Raw genomic sequence first — 24,656 nt, 5'->3', positions numbered from 1 at the left:
AGCTGTCAACTTGAAGACTGTCACCTTAATTTCTAAGACAAAAGAAAATTGATTAGAGAATACTAAACAGAATTATTCAAGACCATGACTTTTAGTCCATTCACACACTCCACATTCATGTTAATTACCCAACCACCTTTTCTCTACTTTCCCCAAAAGCAAAGGCAAAGCAAAGCCTTTGCTTTTACAGCACAGCAGGACCACACGAGCTTACCCGGCATGCTCTCTGTTTACTTGTAGCTTAATCCTTCAGTAATCTGCCTGCAACTAGTGTGACTACCTTCAAAACTAAATCGGTCAGCTGTGGCTATCTGGAACCAAACTGTGTCATATTTTGCTGACAGGCACCTTAAATCAGCTGAAAGCTGCACCACTTTATTTACAGTTTCTGTTGTACTTCTCTGCATGACTTCCTGTTTAAGACTCAGCACCGTGCTGCAAGTTCACGCTTTTTCTAATTTGGAGCTGGCAAGCAACTGCCTGGCTTAGGACCTGAGAAAAAGCTTGTGCCCATTCATCTGCAAAAGAGAGTAAATCCTAAAGCTCTCCGATTTATTTATTTATTTAGCCAAGTACTAGCATGGGTAACAGCAACATGGCAGTGGAGGCACTGACAAACAGTATCAGGTCCCAGATATATGCAGTTCTGAAGTGGCTAAAAAATGGTAGCAAAACACTCCTCTAAGTTTTCTCTCAAAAAACAAAACACTGGTGATAGACAGGACCTCCTCCCAGCCCTTCTGGACACCTTTCAGTCTGCAAGACTGAACAGCAAAAAATCAAGGACCAAGAGGAACAGCAACCTAAGTAAAGCCTTAGGAAAGGAATGGCACAGCTTACAAGGATGTGCAAGTTCAGAAGTGAGAGGATTTGACCATCTTGTCAACTAGTAGCAGAGTCAGAAAACTCATTCACTGTTCTATGTAAACTGTATCAAGGCAAGAAAATATTCAACAACTATACAAATGTAATACTTCAAAACTAAACAGATGCACCTCTATGAACCAGGTATGATAAGGAAAGCCAGGCTTCATCATTAAGAAAAATCACCACTTTATCAGACATTATTTGAGCCTTTAATGAAAACTGCAGGAGAAGAAACTCAGGTAACCACAATTCCTATAATCTCACAACAAAACACACCCCCTAATCCCATGTTTCGACAAAGATGCTTCAAGTACTCAAAAAATAAAGATTATAATTTTGTCAAAAGATAGGAAGTGTAGGTATAAAATGAGGAAACAAAAATCCATGTTATACCATCCTTTATTAAACTGTTACCACTGAAAATTTTTAATGCTTAAGGCCCAATCCAGAAAACGAGGTCAAAAAGGCAGTAAAACTTGCAGAAACCTATCTTAATTAGCAAGGACTGGGAACAACTGAAGACCTATTAATGAGCCTGCTGAATAGACTGCATGTTGATTAAATACGGAGTGGGCAAAAACAAGATGAAGCTTGTTTCAAAAAAAAATAATTCAAGCTAGTTGTTCATAAGGCTGGATCATAAATTAACGTTAGTTACTGCTTCCAAACAAAATACTCCAGTGGTTGGCGCCTCTATATTCAGAAGCTGTTCACAAGGCAAGAGGTGGAAGAAAAAAATAAAAGGATTGTAAATCCCTTAGAATATCGAGCATATGGTAAAAATCTCACTTGGAGGTCTATTTGATTTAGTTCTAATCTATCAAGACTAGAAAGGGGTTCGGAACTTTCAGTGGAAAAAAGAAAAGCAAAATAGGAAACGCACAGCAAGAGGCATAGAAAGACTCTTGGAACACAAAATACAGTGAATGTTTCAGAAAAATGAACATGGGGCAACATGAAAGAGTAACTGTAGTTGTTGATTTACTGAAAAACATTCCCACGTACCACTTTTTGAAACACTACAAAGAGGCAATGGGACTGAAAAGCAACTCACTCCGAACTGAAAACACACAGCATGTAGTTGGCTTTCTTAATGTCTTTGTCATACTCAAGGTACATGCTTACATTGAGCTAAATGAGTAACTAGATATTACACAGCAAAAGCCCTATGGCCTCTGCAGAACTCACTTAAAAGGTTAAGAAGAAACCAACTGTGATGTCCTGGCAAGAAGGATGTAAACAAGGGGCACTTCTCAGCAACTCCATAATGAAAATTTCTCTGCTCCCATAATCTAGCCATGGGTATGTTCTTGCCAGGATGAAGAAGAGTGATTGTTCTGGTCTGTCTTATATAACTACCCTTATTCACAAAGCTGGACCATGCAGAAGTTTCAGTGCCCGATTTTTGTTTACCCACATACAGTTGTTAATTCATACACAGTTCTAATCCAGATAATCTCACAGAAATAAGAGCAGCTGTGGAAGAATAACATGTGTATAACTCATGAAGTTGTACGTTGGTTGCTCTGAAAGTAATGCCTCGATTTACTTCCATCGAAACTACCACAGATACAAAGAGCACAATAACACTATTTGATAGAACAAATTCTCAGCTACAAAACACTCTTTTTCAACAGTCATCACCATCAGCTATGCATTTTTGCCAGCGATGAACAAGAGCCTGCATGCCACACTCATAAAAATCTGCATGGCCATCCAGAACATGGCTTGTCTTTCATGTTGCTGTCACCACTGCTGAAATGCACCACCCACCGCCTCACTGTGCTCACATCCACTGTCTGGTCTCCATTAAGTTCCAGCAAATGATGATGAATGTCAATGGGTGCCATTTTTTTCTGCATGGAGGAATTCAACTAGACACCTTTGTTTCATACACACTTTCATGTCAGACATCATTGCATCAGAGTGCTGCCATCTGTCACACAGCAGCAAAATGTTACAGAATGTTGGTGGGAATGCTCAGCCCCTACTACCGTCCTACTAATATCCACCTCTGACTTCATAATAATAAATAGGAGACATTACTTTCAGAGCAGCCCTCAGCTGGTGCTTGTTCTGCCTACACTGGAGTTATGCATGTATCACCACTGGCTGAAATACAAAAATCTGTAAGGAAGACTTAATAGCAAAAAAAGGTCCCATAAAAGAGCTCCATCTTGCAGTTTTCATTAAAGCTATAAACAAATCACAGAGAGAATCAATGTGGAGCTCATTAGACACCGCCTCGTATCAACCTGAACTCTGCAGTGGCACATATTTTCTTTGTAGGCCACACACATTCCAAGACAGGCAAATTCAGAATTTACTCTATTTGACCTTTCTAAAGCCACGCCAGAACTACCACCCAAGGATAAACCCAGTACTCCATCATGACATAATACCTTTTTTATTACAATATCCAAAAAACTGAGTACGCAAGATTTTGAGATCTCAAGATCCCTTCTTCAATCTCAGGAGTGTGCCATCTAAAGTCTGTATATTTAAACCATAAAGGAGTTTAAATGTAAAGAAAAGAGAAAAAAGCATTTTCTTCATAAACATTCTGTGTGTCTCTTCCTACCAATCACACCACCCTCCATAAAACCTGAAGTTTCCTTTCTGTAAAGCAAATATATATATAGTGTTGGTAGCCCACCCCACCCTGTCCCCTGATCAGTTTTTATTAATTTTCTGTATTAGTGTCAACAATCAGCTACAGATACATATTACTTTGAGAATTAAATACATAATTGTTTAATTCAAACAAGCAGAAGGGCAAGAGGAAAAAAGCATTATGTGGATGGCACATTTGGTTGTAGATTACCAGAACATTCAGTCTTTACAATTCAATGATTCTCTCTTTAGTAATCAACTTTCAAATAAAATTTCTCTTTGTTGCAATTACAGACCAAAATACACTAGATAGTTTTCTTTTACTACAATCTTACCATAGTAGTTTAAGAAGTACTATTACAAAACGCTTTAATTAGTGTACTCTTTGCAAAGAGTCAGAGAGGCAATGTAATAGCAGAGTACAGTGTAAAGAGTGCTTCTAGGAACTAGGAGTTTTTGTAATATACTACCTGGTAAGCAATATAGCTACAGAACTCACAGCCACAACTGTTATGTCTACTATATCTCACTTACTTAGCTGCAGCCTCAGTGCATTCAAACTGTGCCCGATGTCTCTTAACAAAGAGTTCTGTCTGTCTGCGTGAGCAATTTGAACAGGTTAACACTGGGTTGAATTGCAAACCCCCCTCCTTTATCCGAGCTAAGTATGTAAACGTACACAGAAGAGGGGAGTTTAGAACTCGGACATGGAAGTGAGTGCTTACAATGGCCACAGAGGTGAACTTCTCAACCTGAAGGGAGGTGATCTGAGATTAACAGAACTGAAACACAAAAGTAGGCAAACGAAAAAGGACAAATAACAACCAACAGAGCAAACACGTTAGAAAGAGCCTACTCTTTAAGCCTGCTTCGGATATTGCTCTGCTCTATAAAAGTGATTTTAGGACCTAAGGCTTGGAAGTTAGAAGGGGCCTGGGTGGCCAAGTCCATCTTCATCGTCACTGAAGTGCTTTCACAAGATATAGCTTTTCCCCGTGTTCACTGGTGAAGATGGGTGCCTTTTTGTAGTGTTCCACCAACTCATCCATAGTATTAAAGCGACGCTGCCCAATACAATAGACATTGTCCACGAGCTGCACCTTGAAATGTTTGTTCTTCCCCGATGCTTTTAGAGATACCGAGAAGTCACTGGGCTGTTGGGAATAATTCAAAAAGAAAAAGAAAGAGTTACATAAAAGTGAACAAAAAGAAGGCACAGTATGGTGGTTTCAAGAACAAACTGAAATACAGCTGACAGCGTAATTTGTGTTAGTCTTTGTTCCACAGCTCAGTGCCTCAGCTACTTAAGAAACCCAATAGTCTATTATTCAATAAATAATTGCCATCGTGCACAGTTAAGTCATTTAAGTGAAGCTCCCCAGATGCATAGTCTGAAGTTGCCAATTACATGACTAAATTGCAAATATTATCTTAGTTCCTCCATGCAGAAGCACAAGAATGTCAAGGAGAACAGGAAAACTTTCATCATTTTGGTTTCTTTGCTCGAGAGCCCTGGAGAAAGCTATTACTGCAGTAATACTTGGGTGAGACGAAGCAAACTCCCTGCATCATTTCTTTAATTATTGTTTTTTATCATTTTTTTGAGCTGTGACCACTAGAGGGCCATTCTTGCTTTGTACTGCAAAAGAAAAAAAAATTCAAAAAAAGATGCCTTTTTTTTATCTTCATCACCACATGCATAGGAAATGATGTCTTCTACCACGTACACCCTTTTCTTAACAGGATAAAGCTATAGAACAAAAATATAGTACAAACTGCACCATCAGCCACCAGCCATGAAAGACAAATTTAACCACTAATTAAATTATCCAGAACAGAGCAATTCTGCATGATAAAACTTTGTAAATCTTCAAGTCTTTGGTGAGTGGTTGCTTTGAGAAGGCTGCAGTTAGAACAGGCAGGACATGAGCCCACCACCCATCCTTCACCAAACACAGCTGGCAACACTGAGAACCAGATCACTGCACTCACTCCAACAAAGCAAAACCCATGAGGGAGCGTTCGGTTCACAATATCATGCGCAAGCTCTGTCCCAGCACAGCTGCAGCACAGTGGGGGAGTGGGAACCTCCCGATGTCAACACGGTCGCCAGTTTTGCTTTGGGAAGATGTGCTGGGGGCCTGGTACACACTAGAGTATCTATCCAAAGTGAGCCACTTCCTTCTCCTGGAGAGATGTGGGTCTCTGCCACACATACCCTCCATATCCTGCGCTGCCCCAAATCGTGATCCTGAATCTCACCTAACTGTTTTAGTATTGATACCTTCTATTCCTTCTCCATCCTACTCCATCCATGCTGCTAAAAACAATTCCAGACCTGTCAGGATCTAGCTGAACCTCCTGGATCTGCATAACCGCAGCATACAGAGCTGTGTCAGGAAGCCCCAGCACAGAGCCTATGCTTCGGCAGAAATCTTCTTCCTAGTCCCTAATGAATGGTCATCAAAGGGTAATGACAAATCTGCAGCTGAAGCACAGGTCTGCACAAGCACAGCTTTGAATGCATCCCAGGGTGCTGGGCTTGCTGCAGAGCAGCTCAGGGCACAAGCTCTGAGTATGAGCCACTTTGCAGCTCCACAGAGCCCTTCAAAGGGACAGCATGGGGACAAGTACTATAGGACAGGCTGCTTGAGGTGCAAAAAACAAGATCAAGTCTTGTTGAACAAATTCTGAAGCTTCTAAGTCTATGCTCAGTGGAAACAGGATGCAGTACTGGCAGAGGTGCTGATTCTAGACCTCTGTCCCAAGCACGACACCATAAATACATTTCCAATCACTTTTGTTATGAACTTTCATGAATGGTCATTTTCCTGAACTACGGTCTTTTTTTCCATCCTCAGAGCTGCTAATTAGATTTGTGCTTAAAGAGGAGACATCAGTACTGCTTATCTTCTCCAGAATATATGTTACAAAGTTTACCCTTTCCACAATCTAATTCAGTTACAAAAATAGCGGAAAAGCTGATCTAACTCTTTTGAGAGCCACCATCCGGTGCAAAGAGATGGAAGAGCTTGAACAGCTGTTGCAGAAACCCTGAAACCCTTTATTGGCCTCAAATTAATAAATTCACCAGGATGCAAGAAAAAACAGCACGATCAACCAGACCTACAGCTACTTTCATTTTGGTATTTCCCCAATGTATCCAACATGCAAGATGGTTTAAAAAAAAAAAAAAACTCATTTTAAAAATATATCTGCAGATTAATTAGAGCTCTTAACATTACTGCTCTAAAGTATGCTGGTTTGATGCAGCTTGAATTGGTTCCCTGCTGTCCTCTTTGGATTTGCTCCAACTCTGTTTATTTACTATTTAAGCTGTTTTATTTCAACTGCTGGCCATCTTTGCCTCCCTTCTCCCTCTTAAATTAATTGCTGGATTTGGATGTTTGCACGCTAACTTTTCCAGGAATAAAAAAAAAGCTTCACATGCCAGTAAATGAAGGCACATCAGAAGTCAACTTTAATCTCAGAAACCTACAGAGTTGTGAATGACTCTGCCACAGGATTATAGAGCGTAGCCTCATGGCAGTGAACTTCTGAATATTTCTGTGCTGCCTTAATTGGGAAGCCCTCAATCTGAAGTCAAATCCATTCCTAAAGATGAAAACTGAAGATCGTCTGTTCCGCATTTCCAGTTCCTCAGTCCCCACGTAAAATTCTTTAATATTATTTCAGAAACCTTCAATTCTCCCTTAATGACTAACATGACCGTGACTACAGCTTGTGGGAGACAACATGCAGGATCAGGTTCCTTCAGTTTACTTCTTTCGTCATCAAAACAGACCGGAAACTTTATCAGGAAGAAAAGCTATGAAGTGATATGAGGGAAAACAAGGCAAATCAGGATGGAAAGTTCCCTCTTTAAAATCCCGATTTGACAGAGGCACAAGACCCTTTTATTTCAAGTGGCAGTGCTGGGAAAAATAACTCCCCTGAAAGCCTTTTACTGACCCTACAACTTAAGCTTTTTGTTTCAACCCAGCTTCACTTAGCACTAACTTTCCTCTTTAGAAGATTTTGTCATTTTTCAGGTTATTCTGTTAGCCCAAGCTAGGGCTACCCGATTCCTTCAAGTTCCAAGCTCTTGTTCTTCCCTTCTACTCAGCTACCTCAGCCATAACAAAAACCAACACCACAACTCAAAAGTCTGTGGTCAGGCTGGAAAGAACAATCTGACAGGGTTAAAATTCCTTTATCTCATCCTATTTACATACACGCAAATATTCTATGTGACATCCAACATGCTCTCAAATCAGTGGTAGGCAGGTCAGAAACACAGATTCTCTCCACTGGTCTTCAAGTACAGCCCTAATAAAATTCCTGTTCTTCCATTTAAAATAACCCACTAGGCTATTTCCTGAAGCCTGTTTTTAAGACTGAACTTACTCCTTCTCTCCGCTGCAGTTGTCAATTACAGCATGTCACAGAATATGACGTGCTGCAGTTTCTGAACAGCTGCCACATTTAATAGCTTCTATCCAACACTTGAAGGATTAAAACTCCAGGAAAATATGGGACACCCTGAGAGCTACAGAATTAGCACCTCAAAAAACATGCGAGCTTCGCCTCCTTCCTCTGCTGGCACAATTTCTGGGCAAAGAACAGAGGAGCTAAATGAAGCCTCAGCAAACTGGCACAAGTCCAGCCGCACCTACAGTCCTCAATCGCTGTAACGCACCTGCATTTCATGGCAAGCCCCAATACCAACCCCTGCCACCCCAGGGGATGGTATAAAATTGATTGCCATGGGACTATTGGCATAGCTTCTTAATGAATAACTGCTCTTGGAATGGTTCAGAGTCACATCCCTCATTCTTGCTAATAAATGTGACTGGTTTGAGAACAACAGCTGCTTCTCTGCTTCATGTAAGGACTGAACTTATAAAGCAGTCTTTCTAACTAGATGTGCTCCACTTCAGTCTCCTCATTCACAGTTCCAAAAACTAAGGTTACATTATCTAGGTGCAACAGTGATAGGCAAAAATCTATCAGCCACTAACTGTGTCTGTTACATAAACTACGGGTTTTAATGGTTCAAACAGGTTTATGACGCTAAGAATAGTATTTCGTAATTAATGAAGCTAATCAGACGCTTAGCTACCCAACAGGGTTCATCTCAGGGTATTCTCCATGTGGCAGCACCCATTCAATCGAAGTGTAAGTGAGGACGGAATTTGTAGCTAAAGGAACCTAGCTGCGAGACCAACATCTGATAATCAAATTAAGAGAAATATTGTAAAATACTACATCAAGTACAGTTTAAAATGAGTCTCCTCAATGAAGTGAATGCAGAATAACACAAAAACCCCTCACCTACGCAAATAGAGCTCTACATAGCTCATTAATAAGCACAGACCTCAAAGAAAAGTAAGGAAAACTTTTCTAAGGAAGACTTCCCATACTTATAATGATAGAAGGCTACAAAAGTGCATAAAACAGCTCAGAAATCAAGCACAAGATTACCAGGACGATTCAATGTTTTATCTATGGGGCCTTTTTAGAATGGAATAACCCTTACACCTTTGCCTTTGGATTCACACCACAGTGCAAAGGCAAGTGCTGCCTAATATAAAAATGAGCAAAATGGGAGAGCTAACAACTGTGTTCAGCCTGGTGTCTCCCATCGAGGCCTTTGACTCTCACGCTGCATAGGATCCTGATGACTTGTAGGCACAGCTTCAACAGCTTCTGCATTATATGTGTGAAAAATGAAAACAGTCAAGAATTTATAAGTTATTTCTAAAATCTTCGTTCTACAATAAGCTTGTGTGATATCTTTGTTATGGCTTCCCTTTGATGCTACTCACTAGCTTTTTAGTTAATTCCTGGTACTTAGGGAAAAAAGAAAACAAACTAGCAATCTCCAATGTTTTTATAATTAACACGTATAAACAAATGACACGAGTATATGATATTTGAATAAACTTTCTGGGATACCAGTAAGTGTGAGATGCTGGAAATAACTTAAAGATCGTACTCTAAATGAACTGTGTGCTACAGAAGCAACAACTTCCCCAGTAACAATGGAGAGAGGGAATTTGGAAATGCTTTGCATACAACTGTGTTTAGTTTTATAACACATTAAACTAAAAGGTTACTGCGTCCTTTCACCCAGATTAGTTTCACTCACGATTTAGACTCCTAAGAGCAAGGAAACAAGCTGCAACACAGTAGGCACTGTGACGTGGTACGCACTGAGATATGGGTGCACATTCTTGTATTTTAAATAATGCATTAAGTTTCAAACTGCCCTGTTGACACCTTCCCAGGATGCAGAAAATGACTAATAAATACCAGTCAGAACAACCCAAAATGCAGAAATTCTGTTCAGAAAGTAAGCTTCCATCTGTGCACTGACCATGGCTATGTTGCATCCAATGTACCCTCCAGCCTCTGGCAGACAGGATGCCAGGCTGAGGGGACATCTGTACAGTTAATACAATGATTACCACCATCCTCTAGGAGCTTTCTGCATTTTGGAAAACCGTATGATCTACCTCAATCTTGTCTCCTGTTGACCAAGCAATCTGATTTTGGCAGATTTTGATGTTTTTTGTTAGAAAACATCACGTTTTCTAACTATTTTTCTATTTTATTCTGGTTTATTTCCATTAAATCTTTGTTTTTCTTCCTTGTCCCCCTCTGGTTTATTTTTATTTGTCTTCCTTTTGTGATTATACTTAACTAAAAGCAGAAATTGGAACTTAAAAATAGAGCTTTGAACAAAGCAGTCTGACAGCTTCGTATCTGCTGCACAGAAAAGATGCCTGAAACTTATCAGACAATTCTCTGTAACCACGAAAAAAATTATTATGGAATATTACACAACTCTATTTTATCAATACAACGTCAAAATTTCAGAGAATAAAGAGACATCAATCTAACTCCAACAATAATAATGCACTACCAGTGCTTTTCAAAAATTAAAATGCAAGGTTTAATTTGTATTTAGAATATCCTTGAGACTTAACAAATCCCTTGCCTTTTTCTACTTGTTTTCCTACTGTCACTAAAAGCCTCTGTTCATCTCCCTCGCCAAGTGACAATACGTCAGCCAATTCCATGTTTTAGGCATTATATTAAACATGCCAACTTGTACTATTGACTAGTAAGTGAAATCACTTCCATAAGGAAGTGTACAGGGGAACAGTTTTTCCACCGTTCCCCAGGCAATTGTGATGCAGGCTACCACCAGTTCTAAGCAGAAGCCTCCTGAAGACATGCTGGAGTCAAGAAGTTGTCCCTCCTTTAAATTTAGTTTAAAGCATTTCACACTTCTTTAGCTTTTATTTGCAATCCACATTACAAATGAGCTTAATTCACAATGTAGGAAAAATGTGAGACAAGTATGGGATAGATGTCTGGAGCTGTCTGCTTTTTAATAGTACTGTACCCTCAAATTAAAAGAATGAGCTGACGTAACTTCATGGATTTTGAGTTTTTATATCTGAAGTAACAGAACACTTGGATGGAAGTATGTACTAAACCACTTATCCTCGTGAAATAATGGTCCTACAGTTGAGAAAACAAATGCAGAAAAACCCTGATGAGAAATTAAGATTCACCTTTTTGTAAGGTTTCAAAGGCGTATTGGAGAATTATTAAAACCTGCCACCTTTTAAAAATCACAGTAAAGGGATAATTCAAATTCAGAGCGCCCTAACTATGCTTTCTCTGGCCTCAACATTCATGAATGGCCTTTCAGTGTAATTTCAAATTTGAACTCCCAGATTTATAATAATCCCTAATCAGCATTACTCATTTCCCCTCTGAAGCCACCAAGGCTCAATTTCCAAGTAATATGAGCCACTGACTTGACCTTTTTTTGTTGTGCATTATAATCTTATCAGTTAGACATAATAATTTCATCCTATTACAACCTAAACAATCTAAACAGAGCAGAAGTACATTAAATTTGAATTCTAATCAATAATTTAAATGATCTAATTTAAAGAATCTGTTATTAACCTACGTTAATTAAAGGAAAACAAAACTGACCAACGCAAACATCCCGTTTTAAATTGGCTTTAAATTAAAATTAATATCTAAAGTTGTAATTTGCAAGAGTTTTTCTTTCCTTGTAGTGCCATAAACTTGAGAATGATCGTATACGAGGACATACATGAAATGTCAGACAGAAGCTTGAAATATCTAGTTACTTGTCTGTTAATTAAAAAACCCTGGATAATACAGTCCACAGTTGTTAAATTTCAGTGTAAATGTAAATGTCACTGCATTTCTGTAAGAGATTGATTCTCACATATGGTACGTGTATCAGCTTGTAGCGCTGAAGCAATGCTTGTTTCTTTAGGGATTAAAAGTCCTCCTCTGGGGTACTGCAATTATAGGCTTCCACACTTGCTAAACCATATATCATATCCTTTAATATAAAGACTGTGGTGCTGAGCATCACTTACCGAAGATTCACTATCTCTAACAAGGAAGTCTCCTTCCACTCCCCTCTCGTTTAGGGCACATTCTGCTTGATGCCGGGTAACATTCCCATAATACCACTCTCTTCCAGCAAATCGTCCGGTGGAAGATGGTCCCGTGTAGCTTATCTGAGGTGGATGGGAAGTGTTAATGGTAGGACCATCGCTAATGATTACTACATAGTTTTTAGGAACAAGACCAATTTGCCCTCTGGAATTTTTACATTTCCACCATTCTGGGTCATTTTCTGGCTTTTCAATGACTTCCATTGTTTCGCCCTTTTCAAAATTGAGCTCTTCTTCTGTGACGGAGCTGAATGGATACAGTGTCTGAACAACGTGGAGAACTTTGGTGCCCTGGCCGTTACTCATGGAAGCGCCTTTCCTCAAGCTCAGAAAGCTCGGTGAATCTGCTGTGGCCTCCTCAACTTCCTCCACCACATAGTTCGAAGGAAACCAGCCAATCTGTCCATTGTAGCTCCCTCTCCACCAGCCATCGCTGCACTTCTCCATGACAATGACCCGGGACCCTTTGACAAGGGACAGTTCATCCTCTCTCTCCGCCACATAGGCAAATTTGACGTAGGCAGGAATGTTGAGGTCATAGATGCGGTCTGCACTGCTGCCATTGGAAGGGTACTCTGCGTCTGTGCTGGGAGTGGGTGAGGCATCTCGCGCGCTCGTCTTTCTTTTTGTTTTTCCTAAGCCTGTTAAATAAAGACAGAAGCAGAAAGTGGTCACTCAACATCCTCCCCACACCACAGATACTAACTGTAGCAATGCACATCTGAGTCACTTCAAATCTCATCTCTAACGATGCAGACTGTCAGAAAACACAGCAACACCTTTAAGAGATGATCTTTAACGTCTTGCTTATACACCTTTACATATGGTATTATCATCACTCTCTTCCCTTCCCAATATTACAAGAATCTTAACACTTAAAAACACTGGTTTCTTTATCATGGAAACTTAGAATCATAGAATCATAGAATTACTCAGGTTGGAAAAGACCTCAAAGATCATCAAGTCCAACCACAGACTAATCATAGTACCCTAACTCTTAACAACCCTCTGCTAACTTCCACGAATCCCTAGAAGGATTGCACAGTTTGGTGTTATATCTCCTAAAAATCCAGTTAACCTATCATGCCTTTTCATTTTAGTGATGGCTTTAATTTGACTCAAGCAAAACACAGAATGGCCTGAGTTGAAAAAGACCACAATGATCACCTAGTTTCAACCCCCCTGCTATGTGCAGGGTCACCAACATGAGAAAGAAGTGTTCAAAAAGAAACCAGCAGAGGAATAAAACCTTAGTTTCTATACAGATAACATTCTGCTCTTCATTTTTCACTTCAGTCCCCCAGGAAGCTACAGCTGCAACCATTGCCAGACACAAGCCCTCTTGTGAAATGTGCACCTCTTCCACCTAAGTTTAGCCATGTACCACAGCAGTGCTGACCTCACAATGAAGATGACTATTGGAGTATGTTCCCCTAAAGTCCCCAAGTTCTGCTGTACTGTCATAGCTTCAATTACATAATTACGTACAATATACAAAAGTAACAACAATACCATTACATTCTTTCCTGAAGTGCAATGTGGAAGAAAAGCTGCACCACTCACTTTCAAACTTCTGCAGCAAAGGCTGTTTAAACTTATATATAAACAAAAAGATAAAGTTAATAAGTAGCCGTCTATTATGTAATTCAGCTATAAAAGTTCAGAAGATAACACAATAGTCGAAATCTCACAAGCCAAGCAACATCCAAAGTGTCAGACATTGGACAGAATGCCCAAAAAACAACACAGAAATCATAGATTTGCACTTTTCTCCATAAATCTTGATCCTTGCTAGGAAGAGGGAGATTCATTTCAGACACTATGAATATACTCTGATTATGGAAGAATGAATGAAAAAGAAATGAGACTTTGTTCTTGCTTCTTTAAATAGTTGTATTAGAAGCAGAAGCATGCAATTTCATTGTAACAATTCAGAACACTTCAGTTGGGCCATGGCAGCACACACACACACACACACAGATGTACAAATGTATTAAATGGAATAACTCAGTTGAAAAGGGCCAACAGAGATACAAGTCCAACTGCCTGATCACTTCAGGGCAAACATAAAAGAACTCAAAACTATGTTTACTGCAGCTATCTGGCATACTTCACAGGTTCAGCTCAACAGCAGACATAAACAGTGCAGAGGTAACCACATCACATGCAGGAAGAGTTAAATACATGAATTTCTGCAGCTCTAACATCTCAGAAGACCGCAGAAAATTCCGATGATCCTAAGTGTTTCCTGACCTTCTTGAGCAGTTCTTTGCTTCCTGTTGGAGCCTGCTTACATCCTAATGTAATTCTAAGTACTTAATTTGAGCTGAGAGCCTGTGGCTGCCCTTTCAGACAAAATGACAGAGACTAGCTTATTGTGCTGGGGGAGACAATTGCAGGAAAGCAGTGCTTTTATGCTAAGCTAGCTTTAATCGAAAGTTGGCCAGAGGCTGATCTCTGCCAAGGTTACCGGAATTTTTCTTCGGTGTAGAGATCATTTTCAACCAAAAGGCAAGGATGTATATAGTATGAGAATTAAGGAGCATTATATTAGGATAATATAAACAAACACAACTTAAGGATCGTTTAGTTAGAAAATCCTTGTTACAACTTTGAGCAGAACAAGCAACTGCATCTCAGTGGATTCATCCCACACAAAGCCTTACATTAAGATGGAACTTTCTCAATTAAAAGCCTAGGTTTTGTTATGCTTTGTAAGGGAGATATAAAGCATTGTGCCTTGGATTACAGCAGAACTAATAAAACTGAGAAAGGAGCAGCTGAAGCATCTGGCCAGAATACAACTGGTTAAAAAGAGCACTGAGGTAATGGAAAATACAGGGATGCGATGTGATAAGAGAAACGTCATAAACAGAAGCATCTAAAGAAAAAGACAAAACTTGCTAACAAGCCATAGAAAAAACACATTGGTAAATACAAACAAACAAAATAACAAACAACCATCCGAAGTCTAACGAAGGTGAGTAAAGATTGAGGAAAAGGTTATCATGCAGGCTCTTTCTTTTACTTGGAGTTTCACAGGCTGCATCTTTTCCCACAGACTTTCCAACGCTGTGTTTGACATTTCAAGCATTCCTTTCCATCTTCCCCATTCAAAACAAACCATGACAGTGCAGGAAAAGTCAGATATGTGGCTGGTTTTCTGTATCAGTAAAGGCAAATATGTGGACTTCTTCACTCTGAGCTCTAATATTTAATGTAACTGAATGTTTTAGAAATGACAACAAGCTACCAACAAACCTTTCAGAATACCAGTGACATACACAAAGTTCTGGTTTCCAAACAACTTAAGGTAAGAAGTACTCAGAGAGCCATCTGCAGCCAAGCTCAGTGAAGTGTATGTGCAACATTATCTACCAGTCATTTAAATGTGAGGTTGGAAGATCCATAACTGTATCTATGGGAGAGGAGGATACAAGTTGTTCCACAAGCAGAACGAGGGAAATCTGTTCCTGTTTTTCTCCTTGCACCTCCTGCTGCACCATTCCTCCCTGCTTCTGCCAGCTCCTGCAGCACCCTCAGCTACAGCCTCCCCCCTTATCAAATGACTGCCTTTGCATCTCAGCTTTTCACACCTGTGAAGTCTGTTCCATCTCCCACCACGTGCTGCCCTCCCTGGCCAGCTTTGTTTGCCTGCCTGGTGATGCCCATCTTGCTTGGGCTCCCACAAGATAGGTATGCACGGGGACTGCTGGAGTTCCCCCCAAGTGGGGGAACATGACAGCATCCCAGATCCTGAACTGCACAGAAGTGGTTCCTTTACCTCCACAAGTCTGACAGGTTTGCCTGAAATTGGCAGTCGCCAAGGGTAGACAGATGGGTGGACAATGACAGCTGACTGTGACAGCATGACTAGTGCAAGCCTCATTTCCTTAGGAAACAAGTCTAAAAATATAATTTGGTAGGATGACTGGTCATAGCTAAGCAAAAATTAAGTGAGAATAGTGAAATTTATACATCTATAACAAAAATCACAACTCCATTAAAAAACCTACAATCTACAGAAGTTATATCTAGAAGAGTAAACACTACACAGCTCTACCTGCTACTATAAGAACTTTTCATTTATTGCTACTAATAAGGGTAGTGCCCTATTCCTACTGCAAAACCAAACGAAGCCCACATAAGGAATTCTGTAGGAAACAGAACATTTGGGCACACCTGGAAGAGCTGAGTACACTTGTGACTGTAGCTGTAATTTCAGCACTCTCACTGTCTTAGTTGCACTAGTGGGTATATTTGCATTGAAAGGCAACTGCATGTTCACAGTTCAACTCACTGGTTACAGTTCACCTAAAACCATAATCCTTTCTTACACAACTAATCGTTGCAAAGAGAATTCCAAAACCATGGATTAGCTTTCAAGTGAGTGGAAAAAGAGTGGGAGCACATGGAATGCAAAGCAGCAGAAAGCCTCTTTCATCTTACGGTGCCTGGTAGGAAATAACTCTGCTCATAACTTACAGTTGGCCCATGTTAAATTATTTCATTTTTATCTCTTACCAACAAATCGCCAAGTAATGTGAGTGGGTTTAATATTTGGTTGGATATGTTGCTGGAAAAAAAACAAGCAACACACATACACAAAAAATAAAACAAAAACACAGACTCTGGTTAGCATCATTTCCAGAGAACAAAAGCAATCCACTGCAAAGCTTTCTTTTTTCTATAGGGAAAGAAATCCTTTGGCCCTGAGTAAGTGCCACCAGGGATACCTAGAAACGTGCCTCCCAACTTACCTTCCCTCCTCCTTCAGTGTCTCAGTTGCAGCTTTAAGCACAGATTGTTTTCTAAGCAGTAGCACTAACGAAGACCCGTTTCCTATGAATATGCTTCCTGTCTCTGAAATCCCCATTGTGAAAGCCCAGTCTTGTACCCTTCCACTTCCAGTATCTCCCTGTTGCAATACTGTGCATCCTCCAGCCCTGGCCCGTGCTTCTCAAAAGGGAAACTTCCTCCTGTTCACCCCCCACCCCTGACCCATTGCTTTGACACTGTCACTTCCCCAACCCTCCTCTGTTGCTCCTGGCAAAACACCCTGCCCAAAGCCTTGCTGCTGGCCAGCAGAAAGTAAAGGTGCTTCATACCTGAGCAGTCCAGCCTTCTCCTCCTAAAACCAACAGGATTGATTTCACTCTTATCCTGCCTCTACTGAGGGGACTAAAACCAGGCTGCTTGGCTAGGAAAACTAATGGCGCTTGGAACAGAAAAATGAAACTATGTTTAAAACTTAACTCTATTTTATCAGATACTTAGAATACATAAATACACTTGTATTCTCAATTGAGAAAATAAATAAATAAATCCTTCCTGAAAATTTATATTCTATTTGCTAATTGTGATTTGTTTCTCACCATCTCTGCCAGACAAAATCCCATTTACTAAGCAGATATATTTGCTTAGTTTCAAGTAAGGCTTATTTACTAATTTTCATGCCCCACAAGCTGGAGTCCTTGCCTGAAACTGATGAGTTGCAACTTTCTGCTTTTAAACTGCTTTTCCTCTTCCCCAGGGATGAAAAGACCAGACTTACTGATGTGGCTGCGTAATGGATCTCCACAGGCTTATCAATACTCCAACCTATTTTGTTGAGTTCTTTTTAAGCACAACATGCACTTATGCATATTAAAAATTTCAGTCAATTCCCAAAGCCCATTTCTGATAAAAAAAATTTGGCAAATGAAACAAATGAACTACATTCTTACAACCTACTTCTTCTAAAACCTTTTCTGACTCCAACACGTAAATCCTGGGCAAAAATACATTTAGTAGCTTACTTATGACCAAATCAACTACGTGGGATTAATAAAAAAACACAACACCAAATAAATCTAAACAGGGGCTTTTAAGAAAAAAGCAGCAATACAGGAAAAATGTATCAAAAAGTTATAGGCAACACTGAGCAGTTTCCAAACAGAATTTCTCAGTCCAGAACTCCTTGAAAGAGGCATCACTAAATATGCTACACATGATTATTTAAGCAACCATCAGAAACTTATTATTAAAACACTGAAAGCAATTAAGGATGAATTTCGTTTCTCCAGTTCTCTCACTGGTTCTACAGTAAGTTATTTCTAACCTAAAAAACAATAAAAAATACACAAAACCACAACAGAAACGGATTGAGAACCCACTGCCTCAAAACAACTGAGTTCTTGGAAGCTGATTCCTCCACATGATTAGATTTCTACTAAATGCTAGTCTTCAAATATCTTCTATCAATCACAGGCTGGCAGGGCACTCTGTGTCCCTGAGGCCCACCCCCTCCCCAGCAGGGTTCTCAGAACAGGGTGCTCAAGGCCATAGCCAGGCAGCTGCTGGAGATCCCCAAAGAGATGCTTTTGCTGTGTAGTCACAGAATTACAGAATTGTAGGGGTTGGAAGGGACCTCTAGAGATCATCGAGTCCAACCCCCCTGCCAAAGCAGGCTCCCTACACCACGTCGCACAGGTAGGCGTCCAGGCGGGTCTTGAATATCTCCAGAGAAGGAGATTCCTCAGCCTGTGGGCAGCCTATGCAGTGCTCTGCTACCAAAGTTTAAGTAATCACGTGCATACCCCAAAAATCTACATGTTATGCAGGGGTCTGTCAACAGCTGCTCATTAACTGGCATAATTTTAGTGGGATCAAGACAACCCCCCACTTATTTTGATGCATGTTCCCTGCTGTCTTCAGTACTAGAGACTCCAGAGCCATGGTTTGCACGGCCGGAGGAGTTAGTGATTTCATGTGATTGGAGCTATTTCTCAACTTCCTAATTTGGATTTCATGACAATGTCTTTTAGAAAGATGTTTAATTTCAACATTTTCAGACAGTCCTTCAGCTACTACCTTAAATCATACCCCACTGCACCACAGTGGGATCACTGTGGGATATTAAAACACAGATTTTAAACATTAGGCAGGACAATTTGAAAATATGAGGGTTGCTCTGAAAGAAATGCCTCCTACGTTATGATGGTGGCCCACAACATCAGAGGTGGATGTTGGTGGGAGGGCAGTAGAGGTTGAACTTTCTCACCAATATTCCTTTACATATCATGGCCATGTGACAGATGGCGGATCTTCCACTTAAATCCTTGAAGACAAGGTACCGGCTGCTGCCACTCAATTTACTAACTAAGCATTTTGTGTTAGGTGTAGCAGAAGAGACCAAATTTATCAAACCCCATTTTTGTTTATTCAACAATTTAGCTTATTTTAAAGGTACTTAAAATGACTTTTGTGTTTTTTAAGAGAATTGCAATTCCATGTGGTTTCACACACACGGAGTAAAAACAGTTGCCCTTTTCTGTTTACCAAATAATTTATTCATCTCCTTTGACTAAGGGTCTGAATAAGTACACATTAATGCATACAGCTAATAAGTATGCAAAATGTACACTGCCTTCCTTCAACAGAAAACGAATTCTATTATGAAAGAAGTAATTTTCAGGAAAACCCTTAAGAGCAAAAACCGAAACGATTTAAATAAAATACTTGATTTATCCCAACAGAAGTAAATATTTAACTTTTTGACAGCTGGAATGTGCAGATCACGCATTTAGGCAGCTTTATTTTATTAGTGTTACATAAAAATTTAAACTAACTTGTATTTGCATCGGTATTAAAAGGGCACTCAGTAGACTGAAGTTCCTTATATTGCACGCAAAGAAAAAACAAACGTCTGTGCGTTTTCAGCCTGCAACCTCCCACCCCTTTTCTTCACTGCCTCCACACCTCCACAGTGGATTTCTGAAGGAACACTCAAAGGCTGAGTGTCCATACAGAACACTTGGTTCTTCAGATCTCCATTAACAGCGCTCCTCAGAGGACACTGTTGTAAATACCAGAATAATTTCATCTGAGTTTGGGATACAGAAACAAAGTTTTAGAGTTGTAATAGCATCTGTTTGTTTGGCATGGTTTTTAAGAAGCTCAATGTCAAGAAAGGCCTCGCTAGGAAAAAATAAATACATCAGAAAATGGAAATTCTTCTTTAAATGTCAAAGTAAAATTCTGACATTTCTAAAACCAGGCTGCTTTATCACTAAGCTTTCTTTTTTTTCCCCCTTCCAAATACAGGAAGAAGTACTGTCAAAGTTTCCCATACAGCAACCACTATTAGATACAGAGACTTCCATAAAAATGAACTCAACAACTGCATTAAAAACAACTACTACGTTAATTCCTGTAATTTAGATGTTGTTAAACGTGCTTATCTCTTACCAGGAAAAGTACATTCAAGTTTCACTGCCAGATAAAGAATTTCCTGTACCAAGAACATTTCAGAGCCAAAAGGTTTAGGTGAAAGATGTACTATGTGGAGTTAACACACAGTTTTTCAAAGGCACCGAACACCTGAGGCAAAGGCTTCCATCAATGGTCTCGTGTATTTTCCTACTCCAGTGCAAAAGTGAAGTAGAAGAAGTCTCACCTGGCAAAACTGAAAGAGCCTTGGGATTTTAAATCCCATACAGAGTACAAAAGACATACAAAATGGATGGACTTTCTCAAAGTCATCTGGATCTCTGGTTCCAATTTCTGTCTATAAATTCAAGAGACAATGCACTTTACATATAGACTTTACTTGCAAACAGAAATAGTTTTAAAATGTTTCCACCCACATTGTAATCTTATTACCCCACTGATATTGTAGCATGCCACAATAAGAAAAAATAACCCAAGGCAACTCTACCATTCTAAGAAAATATTAGAGACATTTTTTCCCAAATCTAATGAAAAGCAAACAGTCATGTTTACTGTTGAAATGACCGTCAAGGAAAGCCATCTTTGCCACTAGGAATCTTACTCCTTAATAAAAAAGAAAAGTGATGGACATAGTCTTTGGCATACCAGGTTTTTAATTCACTGGATGCTTGCATATATTGTCAGCATCGAGATTCCTGCTCAGTGCCATACTCCACAGAATGAAACATCTTTGAGACTCAAAGAAGGGATGGAAATCTCCTCTTGTACATGCTAGGACAAAACTTAATTGATTTTTGGCATGAGTACTAATTTAGAAGCTTTGTTTATGTGGTATGAAAATGTGTCACGGTCTGGCCATATATATCTTTCAGGTCTTCTAAAAGTGGAGCTGTGGAAACTGATTAAGCCTGAAGAAATGAACTGATGCTCTGAGAGACCCTGGAAAATGAAATACTCGACAGCCAGATTGGGGGGTGGGGAAGGGAATCACTGAAGAGATCCAGTGATATTAAAAGAGTTATTTGGGGATGGACGCAGGAGGAAATACTTGCATCTGAATCAGAGGAAATCCTCCCACAATGCTTACAGCAGAAAGAGCAGCCATTGCCATGTCAATACAGAAGAACAGTTCACCCTCTGAGTCACTGAAATTCTTTAGAAGTGGTATCCCCGAGAGCACTCTGTGTTCACCTCTTCTGCCAGCCATGCTATTTCGGTGCATGTGTGGGTCACAGCTATGTGCAGCAAGCCAAGTACGGGCTGCAAGAGGGTTCAGGAAAACCCAGTGGCAGTGGAATGATTGAACAGGAAACTACAGAAGTACTTAGTACTGAAAAATGAGACATCCGAGGCCAAGCACAAATACATGTTGAAACACCAGAGGCTAATCAAGAAGCAAAACCAAGACCCTCAGGCACCTCCAAACACACAGGCCGAGAAAGGGGAGGGGAAGACCCCATTACACAAAGCTTACAATACAAAGAAAGCTTTCTTTCTAGAATCACCAAGGTTTCTTTATGCCCTCAGCCTTACAACATTTCACTGTAACTAGATTAGAAAAAAAAAAAAAAACCGGCAAAAAGGAAAACAAAACCCGGGTCCCTTTTTTTTTTTTTTTTTTTCCCAAGTTATTAAAGCAGCAAATCCTTTAAATAATCCATCCCAATAAATAATTCGCATAGAAGAAACTTGCGACAGAATGCAATACGTGCAATTGAAAATTGAAATAACAGCCAAGCTGTGTTCCAGGTGCCAGCTGGAGCTCAGGGGCACTGCAAGAAGCAGCAGGTTCTGCTTTCACGACTGCCGTTTCTGACTTTACACCTACCTAGGATCAGATAAAAGGCCTGCTGTACACATCCGGCATCGCAGGCCTTTATCAAGAACAAGCAGTAGCATTACCAAATGATGCTTGGTGTTTTCCACCCCCTCCCCCCCCCTCCATACTAGGCATAAAAGTTACATACACTTTAACAGGCATAGGGTATGCCTATAACCATAAATATGCAACTTTATTTTGAATATTCTGGGTTACTATTTTAGCATATATAATGTAAAACCAATACAGAATGATTAAATTCTTCTGCTATTATATGTAATAGTATACATATGTTATATATATACATACATATACAGATATATATATGTATATATATATAAAATCAACACTGAGATAGCAGACCCTACCCTGTCAAGAAGATCTTCCTGTATCACTTTCCACAGACAGAAATACTGCTATTAAATGTCTCTAGACCTTCAAAGATCATCAGTGGACTGCAGAAAGCAGATTAACCCAGATTTAGGTTATGATGATGATGATAAGGCAGATGTGCATTTCCAGGAAGCAGAAAAACAGTTGAATTCCTTGCTATACCGCTCCAGTGGCATTAGTACCACTAATTACTAACCCTGAATGCTATAGATAAGGACAGAAGAAACATATTCCCAGTGTTACAAAATCCCTGAGAGCATATTCCCTTTCTGTCTTCCTGGCATTTAGTAACAGCGATCCATTATCACATTGACTTATTATTGCTCTGAAGACAGTAAAAATGCAGTTGTTCAACCACCCAAGAAATCACACCTAAACAGTCACTATCAGCTTTTGTTACCACCACAAACTCACATTTCTCAGTTTCATCATAGGTGAAGAATGAAGACTTTTGCCTTCCTTATTTTGAGCAACGCAACTTAAAAACAGGATGTGGAACAGTGGAGAAGTGCCTTTGTTGAGCAGATGCAACTAGGAAATAAACTACATTAACACAAAGATTGTGAAAAGCTTAGAATCAATTTGAAAACTTTGACTACTTCCTCTATATAAACATGAGCTAAATTACTGTATAGATGCTACATATAAGTGCCAAGACAAACTGATTCATCCAGTCCTCCAAGATACATGACAGACATTGTCGTACCCATAGTTTTTGATAAACTAGAAAGCTTAGAAGTATCAGGAAGCAAAAGAAGAAAAAAAACTTTAAGTTCCACTGTCTTCCCATAGGAGGATTTTACTGTTAATTTCAGGTAGAGATATTCCACAGAAATTATGTAATCATTTAAATTGGAAAGGTCCCTTAAGGTCATCAAGTCAACTCTCCACATAATGCTACCAAGTCCACTGCTAAACCACATCCCTTAGTGCCATGTCCAAACCTCTCTTAAACACCACCCAGGGACTGGGACTCCATCTCCTCCATGGGCAGCCTATTCCAATGCCTGATCACCCTTTCCATGAAAAAATTCTTCCAGGTATCCAATCCAAATCTGCCCTGGGATATCTCAAGGCCATTACCTCATATCCTACCATGTGTCACCTGAGAAAAGACCAGCACCCTCCTCACTACAACCTACTCTCAGATAGTTGTGGAGCAATAAGCAACCCCCCCAAGCTCCTCCTTTTCAGATTCAACAACCCCAGTTCCCTCAGTCACTCTTCATAACTCATTTTCTAGCTCCTTCACCAGCTTCATTACTCTTCACATGCACTTGAGCAACTTAATATCCTTCTTGTGGTGAATGGCTCACCACTGGACACAGCACTCAAGGTGCAGTCTCACTAGTGCTGAATACAGATGGAAAATCAATTTCGTTGCCCTGCTGGCCATACTATTTCTGATGCAGGTCCAGATGTCATTGGCCTTCTAGGCTACTTGGGTACGGTGCTGATTTGTATTCAGCCAGCTGTCAACCAGCACCCCCAGGTCCTTTTCTGCCAGGCAGCTTTCCAGCCACTCTTCCCCAGGCCTATACTGCTGCATGGGGTTGTTATGACTCAAGAGCAGCAGCCAGCATTTATCCTTGCTGAGTGCCACAGAACTGGATGCAGTCCATCAATCTAGCCCATGTAGAATCCCCTTCAGAGCCTTTCCTATGCTCAAAGCAGATCAATGCTCGAGCCCAACTTAGTGTTGTCTTCAAACTTACTGAGGACACAACTGACCCTCTCATCTAGATCACTGATAAAGATGTTAAACAAAACTGGCTCTAGCACCCAGCCCTAGGGAACACCACTTGTGACTGCAGTAAATCTGATTTAATTCCATTCACAACAACCTTTTGTGCCCAGTCATCCAGCCAGTTCCCCACCTAGCCAACATTGCATCCATGTGAGCCATGAGCAGGCAGTTTCTCTGAGTGAAGGCTGTGAGAAATAGCACCAAATGCTTGGCTAAACATGAGACTTCCAATCATTCTTTCTTTGAAATCTTTCTATGTGATTAACACCATGAGAAGTAGCTACGCACAGTAGAAGATTCAGAGCATTCTTTTATGAAAGACAAAACAAAACAAGCCACAGAACCTAAACAGACTTAATAAACAACTATCATTTCTTACAGGTCTGCAATAAGGAAGTTCAACAACACTGGGAACTCAAAGTTCTAACGAGGTAAAAATAATTCATGTTGTCTTACAAGGCAGGGCTACTTTTATTAAAATGCGCTC

The 24,656-nt window shown here is 40.0% G+C and overlaps 1 protein-coding gene across 3 annotated transcripts in view; it reads right to left on the bottom strand.

Moving 5' to 3' along the window:
* Positions 1-1,248: 1,248 nt before the first annotated feature.
* NCK2 (NCK adaptor protein 2) overlaps positions 1,249-24,656 on the bottom strand; it is an 80,074-nt gene continuing 56,666 nt past the window's right edge. For all 3 annotated transcript variants that reach the window (XM_015849857.2, XM_015849841.2, XM_015849850.2), the window contains exons 4-5: positions 11,919-12,640; positions 1,249-4,634 (exon numbers count right to left, since the gene is read on the bottom strand). In XM_015849857.2, the coding sequence (XP_015705343.1) occupies positions 4,440-4,634; positions 11,919-12,640 (917 nt within the window). In that variant the 3' untranslated portion in view covers positions 1,249-4,439. The remainder of the gene's footprint in view (positions 4,635-11,918; positions 12,641-24,656) is intronic.

Source organism: Coturnix japonica, chromosome 1 (genome assembly GCF_001577835.2).
Source record: "Coturnix japonica isolate 7356 chromosome 1, Coturnix japonica 2.1, whole genome shotgun sequence".
Taxonomy (NCBI): domain Eukaryota; kingdom Metazoa; phylum Chordata; class Aves; order Galliformes; family Phasianidae; genus Coturnix; species Coturnix japonica.
This window is presented reverse-complemented; position numbering and strand designations above follow the sequence as displayed.